Here is a 21708-nt window from a genome sequence, read left to right as displayed (position 1 = left end):
CTAAAAAGTGGAAACAACCCAAATGTCCATTATGAACAGGTAAACAATGTGATAGATCACCTCACAAAGGCAAGATGTTACTAACAGGAAGCAGGAGATAGTGATAGTGTGGGGTATGTGAGGACTCTCAGGACTCTCCACCCAACTTTTCTGTCAACCTGAAATTGATTTTTAAACACTTGTTTTAAAATGTGGCAATACATACAAAGGATTATCATTCAGCCATAAAATAGAATGGCGTACTGATAGGTGCTACACTCTTTTAAAGTTCTGTTCTGAGAGGAAATGACACTCTCTTGGGTGGACCACAGCAGGATGAAGACTACACTATCAGAACAGACTGCACATATCCATTACTCAGGGGACACAGAGCTGACAGCGATGCCAGCACCCAATGCGGAGGATTCAGGACGAAGCCTTGGCTCCATCAAAGTGAAACCATGTTGTAGCTCCTTTCATACCAATGTCATCAAACAGAAATCTGAAGACAGACATGGAGTGAGGTCCCATGCAAGCCACTCGTTTGTCTTTAAGCAGAAATATGTGAAGTGTCACTCTGAGTGTTAAAGCAAAGAATTCAATCTAGACGTTGTCTCCAAATGCTAATGCTTGGTTTCCTTGACTTTAAAGCTATCACTTTAGTTTTTCTAAAACAACATTAGTTTATATGTCTGGGATACCAAATATTTACTTATATTTGCAGAATCTGACAATTGACTTTTTCTGATGCTCACAGTATTCATTCACTGTGATAATCATCTTTGTTTTACCTTATGGCATTTAATATTTTTTAATTATTGAAAATCTATATACATATGTAACATCATATTTGTATAAAATAAAACAGCAAGTCACCAAGTGTGCCTAACTCTATGGATTTCCATCAAGATAAACTATTCTGTACCACGCAACGTCTTTTATTTCGTAACTTATTTTATTAATTTATGCTAGAGTCAATGATATACTTTAAATGTCTGTTAGACTACACAGAACATATTTCCTCAATGTGGTTTCTTTTTAAAAAAAATTCTTTATAATTCATATACGTTGTTACAGTCACTCAATTATTAATAACTGTTACACAAAATACTCCCCACTCTACCTACTTTAAAGCTGTTTCTGTTCTGGGTACAGAATTAGTTATTCCTGATTTGATATACAATTGTTTTGTTTCAAACTGAGAATCACTCAAGTCATAATGCCCCGGTGAAAACCCACAGCCTATGTATACTCACCTGGCTTTACGAGGCCCGACTTCAATTCCTTCTTGTGCCGAGCTGACGGGACGCTTCCCTCCCCCGGAACTCCAACCGTGCATTTCTTTCTGGTGAAGTCTTCATCACTTCCAGGGCAAAAGCCAATGGGGCTGTTTCCGGTATCCGAGGGCGTCTTCACAGGAGACACTGACTGGCTGCTAGGGCAGCCTGTGTCATCTAGGAGACAGAAAAGGGCGGTGTTTCATGAGGAGGAGGAAATCAACGAAGCCACGCAGCCCACCCGGCCCACAGGCGCATGGGCGGCTCACACGCACCCGCGAGGCACCGGTGCCACTGCGGACGACCTTCTCTGGGAACCTCCCTTTTATTTTTCTATATTCTGCCCACTCACGTTAACAAAGAAAACACCAACTATGTTATGTTAAGACAACACTTTAAAGACAAAAAAATCTTCTAAACTTTTTTTATCACAAACAATTCTGGGACATATATTTCAGACTTTGAAAACTTAAACATATGTTCGAATACTTCGCAAAAGTATAGTTTTGAGTCCTAGCTGCCCACTGGTTTTTGGATGGAGTTAGTAGTAAAACGTTCACCAGAGCCACTCAGTATCATTCGTGTGTACAAGTCAGAGCTGCTTATGTTAGGGAAACAGAGACTTGACTATTATTGATATATCCAGTTTTTGGTCACTTGCCCATCAACCGGCTCAGGGAATCTGACAGGTAGGCCCCCTCTGGCTTTAGAAGTTCAAGGAAGCAGAAAGGAATAATCCTGTTTTATCACAATACCCAGTCAAAAATACATTACTCTGACACGTCTGTCTGGAGTACACTACTGAAATGAAGATGATAGTCACACTAAAAATATTTCTTCAACTTTCAAGTTACATATTATTAATACCAGGGCCATTATTTTAATATGTATGGTGTGATATCTAAATAGGCAAAAAGAAAGTCATACCGCTGACTCCTGTAAATTCTTCCCGTATCTATAAAGTTTTTATGATGGCTGGTTAATTGACTTGTACTTTGGTGAGGAGACTATATTGGAATTCAAAGCTTGGGCCCAGGATTTAGCTCAGTGGTTTCACTGCCTGCCTTGCAAGCACAAGGTCCTGCGTTCGATCCCTCATATCAAGAGAAAAAAATAAAAAACCTAAATGTAGTGGCATTTAAAGCCAAATCAGCTCGCTTTGGAAACACATATACTAAAGCCAAATAAGTATTACTCAAAGGTGTGCCTACCCTAATTGGTCAGTTTGTAGTAACTTTTCACTACTAAACAATTTCATTATTGTATATAAATATTTTGAGATCAGAGTTACCATAGCAACTAATTAGACAAAAGAATGACTACAGATATATATCATTAATTTTTAGGATTTTTTTTATGACTGTTAAGGTAACCAAAATAATTTGCCATCTATCAAAGGCTATTTTAAACCTCCATAGCTGGAATAAAGACAGAAACAGAAGCAGGCCTGAATAAAATATTCTGAGTGCCTGAGTTTAGAATCCATCTAAAACAAAATAATTGCTATTTCTTCTTTTTTGGCTTATATTGAATTTCTTATTATGAAATATCCTGGTGCCTAGAGCAAAGTGAATTTGGCACTAATAAAATAATTTGTTTCTGGGGCTGGGGATTTTAGCTCAGTGGTTCTGTTGCCTGCTTCCCAAGCACAAGGTCTTGAGTTCAATCCCCAGTACTACTACTACTACTACTACTAATACTAATAATAATAATTTGTTTCTCTTGATTTTTGGACACATTGATATCCACAGGGCCTCGTGATCGCTCTTGGAGTGAGCAGTATTTAGTGCACCACTAAAGCTTCTGGTCTTACTGCTGCTGTGACTGTGCGTGCCCTTTCTGAACTGTGACAGCCCTCTCTTGGTGGCTACTGCTCCTTGCTAATTGTCCGCCTTTCCCTTACCTTTTCATGTGTCCTCCTTCAACCCAAAGAAATTTGAGCCCTGCTAAAGATGCAAAGTTGCTAATTATTCAATCGGATTCCAGTAAGTTTTTAGGGTTCCACTGCTAGGCACCCTGCCTCAGAGAGACTGTTTCTTGATTCCTATCCCAAAACAGATATGTGAATAAGGCCTAATCCTTTAAAATTACCTATTACTTTTGAAAGTATTCCCTATGAGTGACCTCTGTAAATTACTTCTTTTCAGAGAGGGCGAACCCAAATAAATAAAAATGTATGCTTTAGAAATTCTAAAAAGTCATTTACCTTAACAACCCTCAAACTCAAAGGGATGAAACGGAAAGTGATGACTTCCAGTACTGAGAAACAGCATGGAGAAATGCTATCAAAATTATGGCTTCAGCACATAAAAAGGCAGGTAAGTTTTGTTTGGTTCTGTTAACAATGTTCAAGAGTCGAAGATGAATGAACAGGTACACACCATGTTCTCAGTGCTGGTAATTTCACAGCGTAAGTGATGGGACTGGTTAAACACTGAGAACTGGAATTAAAGTGATGTCAGTGTGGGAAAGGCAGCAGCAATGTTTCACTGGAAGTGTGTTCCTCACCCTGTCATCAATATTCATGGCCTGTACCTCCAGGGGCAGGGCACGAGAAGATGAATACCTAAATAAATCCTGAACTTTGGGTACCACTCAAAGTATCTGAATGACTACGTAAACATCTCTTAGCTGTCTAAGACCGTGGTTCATGCGGGGGGTTGGAATATGAAACATGGTCTTTCATTGGTTAAACGAATGTATTACAGGCATAGCCAATCCCCACTTTGATGGAGCTTGTAAATAAAGCAAAAAGGCGTTGATTATATTACTTGCGGTACATGGTTCTTATAAACTGGAAAGTCTGTTCAACTAATTCTTTCCCAAGAATATGAATGAGTTCTCAGAGAAGCCTGGGATCCTTGCCTCTTTTGTCCAATGGGACTAATATTAACAAAGGAATCTATTTGACAAAAGCCAAAATTGTTAATTTTCCTACTATAGAGGACACATTTTAGATAATGCAAAGGAAACCCCGGCACAAACCCGAAGTTTAATGTGCCAGAAGATCATCTGGTTGTCTGTGGCACCCGAAGGATTTTCCTTTGGTGCACTGAAGAAATAGTTATTATTTCTAGAGGTGTCATCCAGGGCTCCTCCTCCTCTGCTCTTCCCCGCCCATCTCTTCAACTTCACGGTATGGGTGAGAGCTGACTACCAGTTGAGATGAAGATAAAGTTTTTTCTCACAGAGCCATGCAAAATACTCTCTGTTTACACCAAGAGTCTAAGAATGGCGAAGCCTAGCTCGTGCTCTTCGTGGTCAGATTTGGTCTTATCATGTGCTAAACTGCAAATGGACCAAGCGCCCATTAAAGAGATGTGGTGTGTTTATTAAATCTGCTTTTGTTAAACCCTCTGTGTCTTCCGTTTCCCCCTGCTAACCCTAACTACTAAAACTTGGTCTGGGAATTTTACAGATTTGCAGACATGACAGTTAAAATTCCAGAGTTCATAAAATCTGGCAATATGAAGAAACTATCAATGACAAAATTTTCTTCTATGACAAACAGGGGAACTATTTCTGGAGGGAGAAATGGCAGAAATCCTATATAATCTACCCAAAAAGTATAGGGCATTTCAGAGATCCAGAAGAGGGCTTGAATAGGTAAGAACTCACAATCTGGTTTGCCTTGAGGGAAGTTTGTTCCAAGATTTTAATAAAAGGAGGCAGAAAACTGTTGGTTTTGTGGACAGAGCGCAATTTAAACATACATACACCTGTGCACGTGTCCTTTGATAAGTTTTCCATTTGTATATTCAGGGTTTCTTATTGATCTATAAGAAGTCCTTATATATGAAAGCATTAACCCTTTGGCATATTCAACCCAGTCTGCTGCTTCTAACTATATTTTTTATATTCAAAACTTTTTCTGTTCTGTCAAATCCATCTGCATATCCTTTGTGATTTCTTCCAATGTTTTTATGCTTAGAATGTCCTTTTCTACTTAACGATCAACTAAATATTTAGTTGGTTTCCATTTAACTTAAATTAAATCCATTTGGAATGCACTGTAAAATGCACTGTAATATGAAGTTTGGACACTGTATTATTAAAATTGTACTTTTTAGGAAATCTATCATTTCCACATTACTTTCCAAAGTTTTTTGATGAAAATTTGAAATCAGTGAGTATCTTTTACATAATTAATTTACATACTTAAAACTATTAAGGTTATTCAAAGTGTGTGCAAGTGTATGTAGTTTTATATTATAAAACTTCTGATATATAATAAACATGCCTAACAACCAGTTCCATTAAATACATTTGGTGGCATTTTTGATGACCAAGTCCAACTTAAATCTCCTAGCAACAACCACAATTAAGACTAAAACACCAGGTTCTAAAGATTACAAATAGAATATTTCTTTAAAGCTCCAGTCTAATTCTTTTTTGCTTCTGAATTTAGGACTCACAGATCATTGGTTTTTCAAAATGTTGGACTAAACAATTCCAGAAGATACATTTAAAAATAACATCAGGGAGAGGAAAATGTGGTTTTGTGCCATAATGTCTAAAAAGATTCAGTTACGGTTAAATGCTGTTCAATGTTCAGTTGCATAATTTAAGGGGAAAAGTCATTGGCATTTTAAGGAAACATGATTTTGAATTATATGAAAGTCTATCTCATAAACAAGGGAAGCATTTACTGATTACCAATAAATAATGGGTATCTACCAAGTACCAGATGCTACTATAATTGTTTTTATTGTTTTAGTTTTTTATATTTATTGTTTTTATATATAGTTTTTTATATTGGCATTTTATTTATTTATTTATGTATTTATTTATTTTGGTACTGGGGATCAAATTTGGGACCTTCTCTTTATGAGGCAGGCAGTGGAACCACTGAGCTAAATCCCTGAACCTAGATATTGGCATTTTGGGGACAGATAACCATGAGTTTAAAAAGCTTAAACTCACAGTGAATCTGAACCATGTGACATTTTCAATACACATTTACACACACCTAAGAAACATAGGCAAGGGAAGAAAACTAACATTTATTAAATATCTTTCATGTGGAAAGCACAATAATTTTTAATCACACAATCTTAATAATGTATTCTAGTTGGAAAGACTAAAGCTCAGATAGGTTAAGAAAACACTTGCCCAGAATGCTCCTAGCCCTTGGGTTCAATCCCCAGAAACACAAAAGTTAATATATATATATTTTTACAGAGAGAATCTCATGGCCACACAACTAGCAATTAATTGACTTAGGATTCCAGTACAGATTTGTATGACAAAACGCCTGTTTGTTTTTTCACCATTAGCTAGCTGTTTTAAAAAACTTCCTACTTATGCTTGTTCCAAGAGGAAATATCAGCAATTCTGGGAATGCCCAAATTAAAAACAGACAAAGGAAGATGTTAGAAGCCATCTCATAATAAGCAGACCACAAAAGTTTGAGGCAATCTTTTTTGAGCTGTTTCTAGTTATTTCTGCCTCAACACATGTAGACATAGGTACAGAACATGCACATTTGCATTCTAAGTTTTCTTTAGCAAAATTCGAATTTCTATTATTTCACCTAATTTTAGCATCTTTTCATAGTGAGAATTCCTAAGTTCATAAGGTTTTCTACTAATTTCTTTTGGAATTTGAGGTCACTACCTTGTGACCAGTATTGAAGTGTAAGAATCCCATCCATCTATCCATCATTGTGAGAGTTAACTGATTGTGTCAACCTGAGTAAGAAAAGCCCAACTAAACTGCATCAGCATAGTTCTGGGTAGGACTGAAGGGAATTACTTAAGACAGAAGACCTACCCTGAGGGTGAGTGGCACCAGCCAATAGGTTTGGCGCCTCAATGGAATAAAAGGGAAAGGAGGAAGGAAAGCTCACTTCTGTTTCTTTGGGGGAGCTACAGTTCTAGCCTTCACATTCAACATTGTTTCCTGGCTTCCAGTGCACTCTTCAGCCTCCAGCACTGACCCTCCAGCCTCCTAACACAGACTGGCACAGGACCCTACAGTGGGCTTCGGGCCTTTGCCTCTGTCCTTCAGATGGAGCTCCTGCACTCAGGCAGCCCTTTTGTACTCTTCCACACCTGACTCTGTAAGCAGCCACTGTAAGCTACTCTTATAAATCTTATATATTTGTGTGTCTTGCACCAAAGCTGTTTCTCTAGTAAGCACTGACCGATACAATCACCCATCTACCTTTCCACAAATCATTACTAATTTCCTATCCTGTTATTTCATATTAGGTGTTATTTTATATTAGAGGGCTATAATGATGATCAAAACTCAGGTAGTTTACTTAAGGAGTTCGCATTCTAGTAACGAGGAGACACAGTTAATAAGCCAGTAGAAAAACACATAAAGATGAAATTTTGGATGGTGAGGTACCATTAATGATAGGAACTCTGTGATAGACTAAGCAAGCAGAGGGGAAAAGGACTTCATTAGATAGGTTGTCACGGAAAGATCTTCTGAGTTGAAGCCAAAAAATGAGAACCAATAAAGCTCTAGGTAGGAAGGAATGGGGTGCACTGAGGACACGGACAAGTAGCTGAAAGCAAAAGAAAGAGTGGTGGTGAGACTGAAGGAGGCAGAAATCCAACGATGTGCAAAACTGTAGGCCAGGAATCACTCAGTTTACCCTGAGGTAATGGAAGGCAAAAGGTGCATTATGCAGGAGTAACAAAAAACTGGTTTGTCTATACAGGAAAACAGACCGAATTAGTGATATTATACCTAGCTGACCCTTACGGAGTGTCTTCTAAGGACCAAGAACTTCTTTAGTCACTTTACTTATCAGAAATCTGAAATAACCTAAACTGATATCTCTCCAACATAGGCAAGCTTGTCACCCTGACGCACAGGGTGCATATAAAATTAGCACTAGAGGTTAAGCTGCCTGCCCAAGATAGGCTAACTCCAGAGCTGCCTTCTTAACCACTAGTCTACGTGTTCCCTTTGGGCATAAAACAGCACAATAAAACCCATTTAATGAAGTTTATCACAGCACAAATGAGAAGTGAATAGTGGGTCGACTAGGATGGCAGTAGTGAAAATGGAGAAAAGTTAATGGATCTGAAATGTACTTGGAAAATAACTGGAAGTATTTATGAGAATGAAAAACAGGAAAGACTCAAGGATCTCTTCTAGGTTTTTTTCTTTAAACCAGTAGGTATATAAGTAATCATTTCTGGTTTGATAAAATCGGTTTATAAGTGTGTTGGGAACGAAATCAAGCATTTTGACTTTGATATGGTAAATCTGAGACACAAATTAAACATGATACTGGAGATACCAAATTGAGGTGGGAGATTAGGCTGGGCAACTGGGTGTGATTTGTCAATGACGGAAATCCAGGATATGCGCAGAAAAATAGTTCTGAAAGCCTACCACCTCAGAGGCCAATCAGAAAGTGTTATCTTCAGTTCTTCTCAGAAGAGATCAAGCAGGGTTTTGATAGGATAGCTACTGTCAGCTGAAGGGACAGACATAAAAGACAGCAGGCATTAACCTCTTGGCCACTGTGTCCCACTTTCACAGTGGGCTGAAGAATGTACTTCTTTTCCTATTTTAATTGGACCGAACTGTAGTATAAGTATAAAACCTGGCTACCTTTTGTGCATGTCTTGGCCAATTCTTTGTTCTAAGCTGACAAGAACTTAGAAACATCTGTAGAAGGAGTCCACAGGCCCTCAGAACTCCGGTAGCAAAACAGCATTTCTACAAGCAAGCCTGAAACAGAGAGGTGGTTAAAAGGCTTAGCATCCTACAGGTGAGGGTGTGAAGACGGAGCCCTCTGGGAGGGCAGGAAAAAAGGCCAACAAGGTGATAGAGGAGAGACCCGAGAGGCAGGAGGGTTGTTGGTTAGGGTCGCCAAGGCCAAGGAGGAAGAGCTTTCCTGAGAGAGGGGCTTGTTCTGTTATGTTGTGTGCTGCTGAGGGGGTCAAGACAGACGAGCACCAGCAGGTGACGGTACGGCCACTCATAGGCTTGACAAGGCAGATCATGGACACAGGCAAAGTTCTGCTGGGAAGATGAGCAGAGGAACAGATGGGGCGGAAGTTGCAGAGGTGAGGAGCCCTGGAGCTTCCTCCTCTCTGCACACCGTGCAGCTCTATGCATTCTGATAGGAATGAGTCTGTCATAGGTTCTCGAAGGGAAAGCTCACATTAAGCTGTATAACCTGCATCTCTAAAAATAATGGAGCGTGGAGCAATTATTTAGTGTATGCTTCCCTCGTTTCTTGGAGACAAAGTAACTGTTTCACATGTGAACATTCCAGGGACTCTGAGCTACTCCGGATCCCTGAGTGCTCCCATAAAAGTCCCGCTGGGTGAAGCCCTCGGCAGTACAGGGAAGTGAATGAGGTCAGCTCCCTTTCCTCGGAGCGCCTGGGCTCTCCCTGAAGCAAGGGCTCGGACTGGTTTCATCCCAAGCATCAAGTTGTTGGCTTCCACGAGCAGTCTCTGTGGAAGGAATCCACAGGGAAAACATCACGGTCCAAATATCTGATGCAATGAATGTTTCGGGGAGGGAGGGGCTGAGGACCGAACCTGGAAGTCAAGGGGGCTGTGTCACTCCCAAGAGACAGGTGAGCCGTCAAGGGGGGGTCGTGGTTCCTGTCGTGGAGCAAGCTTTTCTTTCTCGTTTCTGGTTTCACAAGGTTATGATCTTGCCAAAAGAGGCCCATTAGAAATCCTTTTGACTTTCCTTCTCCTTAGCAGTATGCATTTATTTACAGTTTCTAGGCTATGCTTTTTAAAAGTTCATTTCTTTTTTATGTTGATGGGAGGAGATGACAGCAAGGGGGAAGCGGAGAGAAGAGGCAGAAACAGAGACAGACAGACTAGGAAGCCAGCTTTCCAATCCCTACAATCCTCTACGGAGGGAGCTCCAAACCAGCCTAAAGACACCTAACATGCCGCTAGTGGTGCCGGAGCAATGCAAGTACCTCCCCTCCCGTCTATTCCTTCTCATAATGAGAATCTTAAGATAGTGATCTAGACACAGCAAGGAAACCAGAATATTAAGAACAGAAACGCTCATCATATACTTTATGCTCCTGCAACATTCAAACTTTCTATTTGGAAACAGCCATTCTAGATAATGTGCATGGGTCATGGTGTTTACATGTGTTTGGGGAGAGGTGGGGGTTGAGGATTGAATCCAGGGCCTTGCGCATGCTGAGTACAAGCTCTACGACGGAACTACGCCCCGGAATACTTCTTTATAAAAGGAACCAAAAAGAAAAAAAGAACACAGAGTGAAATTTAGAAATATGGCAATAAATAGTATAAAGTTTACAGCATCCATAAAAAATTTTCTGAATCTTGAAAGCCTCAAGGGAAAGGTCCATCTGTAGAGGAATGGCTGAATAAGCGGTGGTGTTTGACAGAGCGGAACAGAGTGCTGTCACTGCAGTGACGTGAAGGAAGGGGACGTCATCGCTGACAGACCGTGACAGGCACAGGTACTTCCTGGAGTACACACCCTTGAAGGCAGGCACGCGGTCAGTACTGTATATTGAGCTAGCTCCGCTACCAGGCCAGTGCCTGGCATTCGGTAGGTGTTCGATAAATATTTGCCTAAGGAATGAACAGAAAGTACTGCGGACCAATCTAGCATAATTCTTGCAAAATAAAATAAATCCTATAAATGCGAGTCTATCCACTGTGAACATTTTATAATGAACACGTGTCCATTACATCTGAGTTTAAAAAATAAAATAATAAGGCTGGTGGTAAGGAGGAAAGGCGCAGGAGGAAGCACACTGCGCAGGGCAGAGGTGAGGGAGGGGAGTTTCTGGTGCTCTGGAGCCCAAGATGGGTACAGATGAGCTTTGCTTTGGGCTGCATGGAAGTGACAGAGCCGGGCTCATGGGGCTATGAGAGGCTCCTCACAGCTTAGGGGGCGGCACCCAGAGACCCTCCGCTGTGGCAGGATGGCGGGGCTGTGTCCTCCACAAAGGCAGAGCTGCCATGAAGGGGACCCCAGTCCTCCTCACAGGTGCTGTATCCCCACTCAGAGAAGTCAGCCTACCTGGCAGCCCTGTAAACCTGAAGGGTGGTGGGAGGGGCCCGGGCTTCCGAGAGTGAATGCCACCTGGAGGGCAGAGTAAGGCATCGGCCAGGCTCAAGTCAGAGTCCCAGGACATGTGGGCAGGTGACTGGGTTTTCATACCCTCTTGTTTGTAACCTGGACTGATGGATTTTCTCATCATTGAGAAATGCAGGTTAGGAAGGACAGTATTTCTAGGTCCCTATTCCCTGGTATTTTTAGGACTCTGTATGCTTTTGTACACACTGATGTCTCTGTCTGCTATGTCACATACACATTGGTCTCTCTGTCTGCTATGTCATGTCCTGTTTCTCAAACTCCTACACAGCCTTCAGAACCTTGTTTACATGCTAACTCTTGAAGCATTTTCCGGTTTGCTTAGCACGTGATCTCTCTTTTAACCACTAACAATGCTGGGGTCATGGTTCTATTATAACCTTACACTTCATGACATTTTGAGAGGCTGAACTCTCAAGATAGGAATGCTTCTTTCACTTAACAAAATTCGTAAATTGGGTACTAAGTACTTTTCCAGTTGTTTAACTTCTCTACTAGGACAGGGCCTTGTTTTTAAAGTATTCTATTAAGAAAATGAGAATTCTTCACTTTCCCTGTTCTCAGAATTAAGCTTTTTTCTAAATCCCAACAAATAGTAAGCAACTGCTTTGAGTCAGGACGGCATTGTTCTTGCCTTCCTTCCTGGAGCACAGGGCCTACTCAGGCTTTAGGCATCTAAATAATGAATTTGAAAACCAGATCATGTGCTATGGCAGAGGAGGCTTTGACAGGGCATCTAACCCGGCCTTGGGATGGTATCCTGTGGCTTCCCACTCTGACCTAGATATACGTACAGGCTGAGCATCCCTGATCCAAAGACTCGACACAGAAATGGGTTTGAGATTTTTCTCAATCTTGAAATATGTGCATAAACTATTTAAAGCTTCGGATTTTGCAGCATTTCAGCTTTTGGACTTTTCTACTGAGGTCCTCTTCCAGCAACACAACACACGTATTTCACATCCCTCCTTCTTGTCTTCCAAATTTATGCACCTCTTCCGGCCTATCTCCAGTCTTGTCATAAACCATGATCACTTCTGTACTATAATTTTTAACCTCTTTCCTTTATTATCTGCTTCTCCTCAGTCTAAAACCTTTACCAAATCCTGCCCACTGATAAACACTCAATTTTTATTGTAAATGTGTGAATGCAGTATTTGGTTTTATCCCATAGTCCTGTTCCCATCCCACTTCCGCCTTTAAAAACTGTAGCCCATACTTTCCCTTTGTCACCTCATTGCCAAAGAAAATGTGGACTCCACTCCCAGTTTTCTGAAATTGTTTCTTCTTGAGACCATTGATAGCCCAGCGGTTTGCTCCTGGAGCACTTCCTGGGGCACATTTCCCTTAATCTTCGTGTCCTATTGGCTCCTTTCTTCTTGAAGCTCTCCTTCCTCTCTGTCCTGGCTTCCTTTTCTCCTTCCTCCTGATGTTTCTGAGTCCCTTTCTTGGTCCGCTACTCTTCTTCCTCACTCTCTCTGGAAATAACTAACTCCCTTGACCCTGGGTGTCATCATTTCTTAATTCTCCTTAGGGCTCTAGGCCTTCGCATCAAACACAACAGAGCCTAAAGTGAATTAATAAACTTGACTCACCATCCCAGTCCTCATTCCTGCTGTTGCGTTTGTTTTTACCCTGTGTAAATTAGGCACCTTTCCTGTACCTGGCACCTGACAACTAGGGCCCACGTGTTTTTGCCTCGAACAGAAACTTACAATGGTCTCCCAACCCAGAAAGTTGCAAAGGTCTCACCATCCTTTCCTCTGCTCTCCCATGCACTCACACGTAGACAGACAGATCTTTTAAAATTACAAATCCGGTCAACACCCTCCCTACTGCACTCCTCCCTTCACTGGTTAGGAAGACCTTTCTGAACTTACCAATAGCAGCCCACGAGCCATATCCAGCTATTTATGCCCCCTCTTAGCCTATGGGGTTAGTTAAAACACCGGATACTTAAAATTCTGAATGCCTTCAGGAGGGGCACATACTGTCCAGCCCTAGAGTTCCCCACACGGTCTCTTATCCAGTGGCCTCACTCCTGTGTGGACGCTTAATCTCACAGATCAAGTTCCTAGTGCCCGGTGTACCCAGCTTCTGGTGACCTAGCCCTGCTTTCGTTTCTATCCCATTTCCTGCTTTTAACTCAGGTCTGTGGATGCCAAGGTTTATGTTTATCTACTACACTACAGTAATTAAGGTTACCTCTTTGCATCCTTGGGCTTATGAAATGTAAGAGGCCCTTGCTGATAATACTAGTGCAACGTTCTTAAATTACAGGGCAGCAGTGGGTGTGGTAAAAGGGACAGGGACATAAAACGAGTGAGTAAAAGTCGCAGTGTGGGAATCACATTCAAAGATTTGTTATTCCACTGAAGTCTCTAAGGCAGTAAAATTGGCTTTTCCCAATTTCTGGGTTTCATCCATTTTTGTAGCCTTAGCACAATTCCAAACACTTTGCAGGCATTGAATAAATGCTGATTGGGTAAATATGTGCTGGCAGAAACTTGTAAATGCTGAATGACACAATCGCTCAGGCTTTAGTTTCTCTTCTTTTGCTTCTTTCAGTGAAATCAGTGGGTGTTTATGGTGCACCCGTCATTCTCATTTTCAGTGGGACACAAGGCACCCCAATCCCAAAGTAAGGAATCCAAAAGATCAAAAAGTATGGGTAGAGAGACCACATCAAGAGAGAGAACTATATACAGAATGAAGTAAGCAAATGATTTCCCCTCATCTTTACTTTTCTACTGAACTCCTCATGTAGAACTCCTCAGGTAGATATAAAGTATTTAGCTAGTAATTCCTGGGGAAGTAGAGGTATTCCTTTGCCCCAGTATTTAAGCAGCTTGTTGCCTACATCCACCATCTTGTGAGTCCACTTTGGGCATTCCCTTCTTGTTCCCTGGACAACACCCCAAACACATGTAGACCACAGAGCCACAAGGCTCAGACTTCAGCACACACAGGATGGCTGGGCTCCACCCCAAGGTGGTAGGCTTAAGGTGGGGCTGAGGTATCCACATTTGGACTAAGTCTTACCGAGGAGTTTCAACAGACATACACCATACTCTGAACTTAGAAAATGCTGTCATAAAGATGAGTGGTTTGGAACATAAATGACTGTCAGGCTAAGCACCATAATTTGCTTTTAGATATGGTCCAGTTCTTCCATCGTGGTTACCTTTCATAGTCTACTGCTAAGTATTACTTTTTTACATTGAATGGAACAAATTTTGTTCTTGTCATTCTGATGGCAGTTACCATGTTTTCAAAGAAATACTGCCTATGTACCTGTCATGTGTAATCTATTTCAACAGGTACTTATTTCTGTGGCTGACACAGCTAAGCCCCACAAATACAGATTACACAATATGCCTAAGACTCACTAAATGACACTAAATTCTTAGGGTCTTTGTTTTTAATTCACAGCAGGTTGGCAGTCATTCAATGACAGTATAACTGGGTACTGCTGCTCACTTCACTCAAAGCAGTTTGTCTCAAATCCAATCACCATGTTCAAAGGTTCACTCCATCCAGATGCCAAGTTTCCTCAACTAGACAAAAGCATAGCCGAAATATTTCTGTTTGGCGAGGCCTGGCAAATCTCTGGAGGCTTTGTCATGCCTCAGCAGGACACTAGTCACGTTATAATTTGCCTTAATTATTCTGCCCACAAACAGCAACAGTGATTACCTCCAAGTTATCAGCACTCAGAGATTTCTCTAGAGCTACTGTAAAAATTAAAACATACTTTCTGTAAAACACCTAGTTCAAGAACTTATGGCAACGAATCTCTGATTCAGACCATTCTCCACTCTGTTCACTGACCGGGTGCTCTGTGTCTTTTTTTTTTTTTTTTTTTTTTTTTTTTATTTTTTTTTTTTTTTTTTTTTTTTTTTTTTGTAGCTTAAACTCACGATTTTGTGTGTGCACATCACATACAAAAATAAGTGAGAGAGATGACTGGTCTGCCATAAAACAACCGGTGTTCTATATGCATAATTTGTTCCACCTGCCATGTTTACAAGACACCCTAAGGAGAACTAGCTTAAAACCCAGCGATCCATCTGCCTCCTAGTTCCAAGGGGTAATTATTGCCTCAACTAAGCAAAGAGGAATGCGCAGCGTGTCGCTAACTGTGGCAGGTGACTGATGCCTGTGCCTCGTCCACCCACCCAGGTCCCCGCTCAGCAAACAATGGCTGGAGTCCCCTGTGACAACAAACACAACTTGCTAGAGGTGGAGAAAAATGCACAGAAACCTCCATTCGATGGGCCACACCCAGAACACAAACTGCACATATGGGTTTTTGTCACTTCTCCGGGGCATGTTAAAAACAGGAAAGATGAGGGAGGAAGAAAAAAAAAAAAAAAAAGACAGGGTTACATTATGCCAAATCTCTGTTTAACAACAAAACGTTGGCTTTAAAAAGTGGGACATGAAAGCAGGTATGTTTCTATTAACTGGACTTCTTATGAATTCTTTTATTTAAAGAAAGCATTAACTGACATTTAGTAAGAATGTTTGATTGCTATACTCACAAAATAGGGCCAGGCCTCCAACACAGCGTACACCTGACCATCTGCAGGTAAGGGCGTGGTGACCAGGACTGGTCAGAAACTGGAAGCAATGCTCTGTTTTAACACTAGAACAATGTTCAAGTACAAAAATACTCTGCTGATGTAGTGCACAACACACACCCATCTTCAAGGAGATTCTGCCAATAAGAAGCTATTCACACGAGTGCTTTTTGGGGACACCCCCCTCAAATGAGCTGCAGAAGGCCACACACAACTGCTTCCCTCTGAGATGAGATAAACACAACACAGAAATTAGCATACACAATATCCAGTTATTAAATGTTCCTGGCCTGGCCGAGGCTCCCATGGGAAGAAAGGAGGGAGGCAGAGGAGTGGGGGAGGGAAAGAGAAAATAGGTGAAAATGGATGCGTCACTTCAGAAATGGCTCCAGTTTTCAAAAATTTCACTGCTTCGTAAATTATTTTTTTAAAAAAGTAGGGGTGAGAGTAAAGGAATCATCACCACACAGGTGTCATTTATTTTGCCAAAGTGTAAGTGCCACCCACCACCACGGATATGTGTTTGAATACAAATGGTAGCTTCAAAAGCCAGACTCTAACGGATAATCTCATATTAAGTAAGTTTAACTTCACGTAAGCTCATGATATTATCTTTCTTTTGAACATGAATGCTTTAGAACTTATGATGCTCTTTGCAATTAATGCCTTTGTACAGTTCTGGGGGAAACTGCAACTTTCAGAATCTTTAATTCTGTTTGAATAATGTCCTCTCCTGTAATTTCACTTCAGATTGTACGACTGCCCTCACCTATGACTACCTGCCTTTGGCATTAGTTGAAATGATTTAGAAGGAACATAAGCTGACGCGGAATGATTCCTCAAGGCTATGAAGCTCTGGTGACGACAGACAGCTCTAAGTTATTTTAGTTTCATGTGAGCAGAGAATGGCATTTTAATGTTTGCATGGACCTTGTTCTTTGAGTTAACTGCCACGATTAGGCAACACATATTCGGGCCTCATGTTGGAGTGGTTGGATTAAAACCAGCTAGATCCCCCTGCTGGCTGGACATGTTCTGCATTCTCTGCCTCACTGCCTGCAGCAGTAATGCTCCCTGTGGTCCCAAACCCATTTATTTTCTACGCACTGACTGACTGTCCGCCTCAAGCATCATTAACATGCCCCCGAAGGCCTCGCTGCTGTCAATTTCAGTCAGCACTGCACTCAAAAGCCTTTATGGGGTTCACCAGAGCCCTGTGGAAGAGGAAAGCAGAAAGGGAAAGGCGTCAGACCCAAGGCTTGGGGAACTGTCAGCACCGGGAGACACTCTCTCAAGTGGCGGGAGTCCTGTCTGGCGGTGCAGTGCAAGGCTGAAGACTGAAAGACTGGTTTATGGATGACCATAATTATATGTTTTTGCCACTCAATTCTCAGCTAGTTAATGGCAGGAGGATCAATACTGAGCTTCGATCTCCATGTACAACATTATGGCCTTAGTGGGAAACAGGTTTTCTGGGAAAAAGGAATGATGATTCAGGAAATGGGTCCGGAAGAGAATGATTCATGACCAAACTTGATAATTTCATTGATTTGTCTTTATGTTTTCTTTTTTCTTTTTTTTGGTACTGGTGATCGAACTCACGAAGCAGGTACCGGAACCATTGAGCTAAATCCCCAGCCCATTGTCTTTATATTTTCTACAATATATCTGGAGTATTTTTCTTCTTTTGTTCTGACCAAGTTTGCATTTTCCGATAACTACTCACACTGAAGTCAGTCACAGAGAAATTAATTCCATGGGAGAACATGGGGAATAAATGGGGGATTTGGTTATGCAAACAGATAAGAGTCCGGTTGAAATGACGTCCCCACACCACCACAGTGAGCGCTAAAATCCAACATGGAGTTAAATAGTGTTACATTCTGCAAATCCCACTCTAGGCTGAGGCAACTTCACTGTTCTCGCTTGTCGGTTACCCTGTGGCTTTCTTCTTGGCAGAGTACAAAGCAGACCATCAGTGGGCTTCCAATTTAAACTAGCTTTGTATCATTCGGATGGCAGGAAATAAGTTTCACAACATAATATTTAGACAAGCCAAGAATTTGAGGATCCACAGAGGAAAAAAAAAAAAAAAGAAAAAGAAAGAAAAGTAGGCAGTAGGATGTTTTTAAGATATACCTCATGCACGGAATTTATATTGGGAAAGTATGCAATAAATCCAAAGCTGTATTTATAAAAAATACTTGATAACGCAGTTTCTAGCACTAAATGCAATGGAATGTTGCATCTTGCAAAACAAGAGCATCTATCAGGCTATCTTTAGTCACACGCTCCTTTTCTTGAGTGGATTAATCCTTAAATCATGTTTCCTAATAAGTTCTGAAATGTTATCCACTCTGAAATGCATTCTTCATTAACCATAAGACAATTACTTTAAATTTTACTCAAATTCCCTATGCTTCTTAAAGTATTCTTTGAAGGTATGTGCTTCTGTGGGTGTCACCAGCTTGGCCAGATGATAATGGTGGTGCTTCTAGGAGCTATGAAGAGATCTGTGCCCTTCCTCATACCTTTGAGGAAACTTCCTTCATCTTTGGCCAAAACTGGCACGCATAGTCCATCATATTAAGAACCATCCTCTATTAAATACTCTATAAGCCAGGATCTGAGCTAAGAGGATATTTAGGGAAATGATATCATTCGACCTCACTGCAACTCTACAAAGTAGGTACGGGGTAAGCATCCCTAATGTGAAAATCCCACATGCTTTAAAATGTGAAACTTTTTAGGCACCATCATAAGCCACAAGCAGAAAATTCCCCACTTGACTCCTTGTGACAGGTCACATGAAAAGGCAGGTGCACTAAAAATACTGTACAACATTGTTTTATTTGCTGTACATACAAAATAGAGCCTGGCCCTATTTCGTATAAATATGTGTGTGTGTGTGTGTGTGTGTGTGTAGAAGTGTAATCAATTTCTCAAATATATATATATGTATATATTAGCAATGAAACATAAATACATTTCACATTTAAATTTGGCTATCATCCCCACGGTATCTCATTATGCGTAATTTTCCAAAATTTGAAAAAAAATCTGAAATCCGAAAACACTTCTGGTCTCTATAGTTTTAAGTGAAATAAATCAGACGCAGATGTTTATATCACATTGTTTCTCTTGTGTGAGAAATCAAGAGTAAATAAGGACCAAAATGGATGATAGATACTGCGAAGTAGGAAGGAAGTGTTCAAAGGGGAAGGAGAATAAGAGGAGGGAGGGGAAGGGAAAAGGGAAGAAGGAAGAGAACAGAACGAAAAAATGGAAACAAAACTTTTGTAAATAAGGAAGAGAGGAAGAGTTGAGAGGAGGGGAATGGAACAAAACAAAGGATCAAGATATATTATGTACAGGTACACACTCCTTAGGATGAACGTGCTCATTCCGTATATCAAAAGTAAAAAACCACTTTCTGGTCCCCAGCATTCTGGATAAGAGATACTCAACCTATGCTATCTTTCCATTTCATGGATGTGACAACTGAGGCTTACGGCAATTAGGAAGCTTGCCCAAAGCCACACAGCAAATGGTAGAAGAGCCAGGGATGCCAGCCTTCTGTTACCAGGCCTGGCACCTTACAGAGCCATACTATTCCCCACTAAACACAAAGGCCAGCCCTGAGATGCAGCCCTCCTTGTCCTCACCCTCACTTATTAGAAATCGCTCTATTTTGTGAATTCCATCATCAAAAGTGCACAGGCTTATCGAAGTTGGGAGTCTAAAATTCAGTCTAATATCCATTCTGGACTTATTACAGGACACACTGTTTTAAGCCACAGAAACCAGAAGTTAGATTTTATATTCTAAGTTATAAACTAGAAAAACACATACAAACAAGAATACAATTCCATTGGCTTGAATCAATTGAAACTGCTGTTAACTGCAGCTGAAAAGGTTCAACCTTATGAAGTCCTCATCCAATAGAAGAAGTCTAGTCCTAGGCTGCCAGGGCCCAGGCCGGGTCACCCCAGTTCACCCACAGTGCACTAGGCCTTGGGGCTGCCCTGGGAACTTACCTGAGCAGAAGCTGTTGCTGCTGATGGTCCTCGCTGAGCGCCCGGAGCTGCTGGGGTTGAACTCTCTGCTCTCCTCCTCTGAGAAGGGAGACTCAGAGGCCGGGGACACCTTCTGCGGCTGCCGGGGCAGGTGGGGCCGAAGAATCAACCGGGGAATCCGGCTTCTAGAAATCTCCTTCTCCTGATGCTGCACTCTCTGCTCCTTCTCAACATCGGACATCGAAAAGAGAACAGAAGGAAACTTGGTTCTCCCGCTCAAAGCTCCTGTCTGCTCCTTCCGGGCTGTTTCTGAGAGGTCACATCTCTGAACACCGACTCTTCCGAGTCGTCCTTATCTGTCACCCAGAGGAGCTCACAAGTTCTCCGCCTGGGCTTACTCTTTGATCTGCTCAGCAGCAGCGCGCACACACAGGCTTCCAACCGCTCCCCCAGGTCTTCACTCACTTTCTCACTTGGCTTCTACCACACTCAAGCTTTAGGCTCCGAGAGCCTCCTCATTACCCTCAGCATATTCCGGCTTATTAGCTATTTCCTTTAGACTTCCATTTTGCCTTTCCTGTGCCTATTTGACTTGTTTCTCTGTCTCCTCACAAAGTAGACACCTATACCTAAAATAAGGCTCTTTTTCTGATGCAGCTCACACACTCATCTTTAAAATCCCTTCTCTTCCAGACAGGTTCTTAATTATTCATCAGTATCCTGGTTCTCAAGGCTTGTTGCCAACAGAAAAGCAAACAGATCCAATACCCAGGAAGATGGCTCCACCTTTTACATCGAGTTTAGCTTTTGTTTTCCTTACAGGACAACCCATGCAAAGAGATTTTTCTCTCCTTAAAAATACAGCATATAATAGATCTGCCATGTCCCCGATTTAAAATGCTTTATACTACTATTCTGACAATGTTTTTTTCAATTTCAAGGGTTCTCCCAGCCTTTATTTCAGTGCTTCTTAAACCACAGGCTGCAACATAGAGAACCCAGGAATCCGCATCCCTATGTACAGATGAGGAAACTGAGGCTAAAGGAGGTATAGGGTGTACATCATCTCCAAGCAGAGCCAGCTTCGTTGCGGGGCTTTTCAGGCCACTAAAACCCTGCCTTACTAAAATGGATTCCTAGGGAAGGGCGTTTTACAAAAAATTCCACTGCTTTCTCCAACCTCTGCAATTCGAAGAGAGCTCTGGCTTAGAGTTAAAAAAAAAAAAAAAATCATTTCACAACATGACCTCCTGCTCCTTTCGGCTTACCAGGCTGGGGTCACGGCCAAAGTAAACACGCCTTTGGCTCCCACAGCGCAGGCTTGGAAGGGTCAACCGCCACCGCAGGGCACGTCTGAGGTGGCGCAGGCATCCCTGCCATCCGGGCCGCGAACCGCACCCCGCCCCTGCTCAGTCCGGCCCACAGTCACCCAGCAGGGATCCCACACCAGCCGCTCTGCTTGGCCCTGCAGACTGAGACACTGGCTGGCCGGAGTCCTTCTGTGTCAGTCACGAACACCTCAAATTCCTTTCGCACGCACGCGTGTACACACACACACACACACACACACACGCACACGCACGCACGCACCCCATGCCTCACTCCGAAGCCCCAGCTTCTTCAGCAGGTAGGATTAACCCTCCAAAAGTCAATCTGGCTAATCCTCCTATCGGCCTCCCAAATGTCCTCACCCCCGCGCGTGGCCTCCCATCTGCCGGACCCCAGCATCCGGGCGAGGGTCCCTCTGCCGTCCCAGGCCCCACCGCGCTCCCG

The 21708-nt window shown here is 42.0% G+C and overlaps 1 protein-coding gene across 2 annotated transcripts in view; it reads right to left on the bottom strand.

Annotated features, from left to right (window-relative positions):
- The window catches only part of Sybu (syntabulin), a 60622-nt gene extending 39937 nt beyond the window's left edge, over positions 1–20685 (bottom strand). The window contains exons 1-2 of one of the 2 annotated variants that reach the window (XM_010619530.3): positions 19957–20685; positions 1236–1433 (exon numbers count right to left, since the gene is read on the bottom strand). In XM_010619530.3, the coding sequence (XP_010617832.1) occupies positions 1236–1433; positions 19957–20176 (418 nt within the window). In that variant the 5' untranslated portion in view covers positions 20177–20685. The remainder of the gene's footprint in view (positions 1–1235; positions 1434–19956) is intronic. The other variant, XM_010619528.3, reaches the window with a different exon arrangement.
- Between the last annotated feature and the right edge of the window lie 1023 nt (positions 20686–21708).

Source organism: Fukomys damarensis, unplaced genomic scaffold, assembly GCF_012274545.1.
Source record: "Fukomys damarensis isolate Sample0158 unplaced genomic scaffold, DMR_v1.0_HiC HiC_scaffold_5, whole genome shotgun sequence".
NCBI classification, from domain to species: domain Eukaryota; kingdom Metazoa; phylum Chordata; class Mammalia; order Rodentia; family Bathyergidae; genus Fukomys; species Fukomys damarensis.
This window is presented reverse-complemented; position numbering and strand designations above follow the sequence as displayed.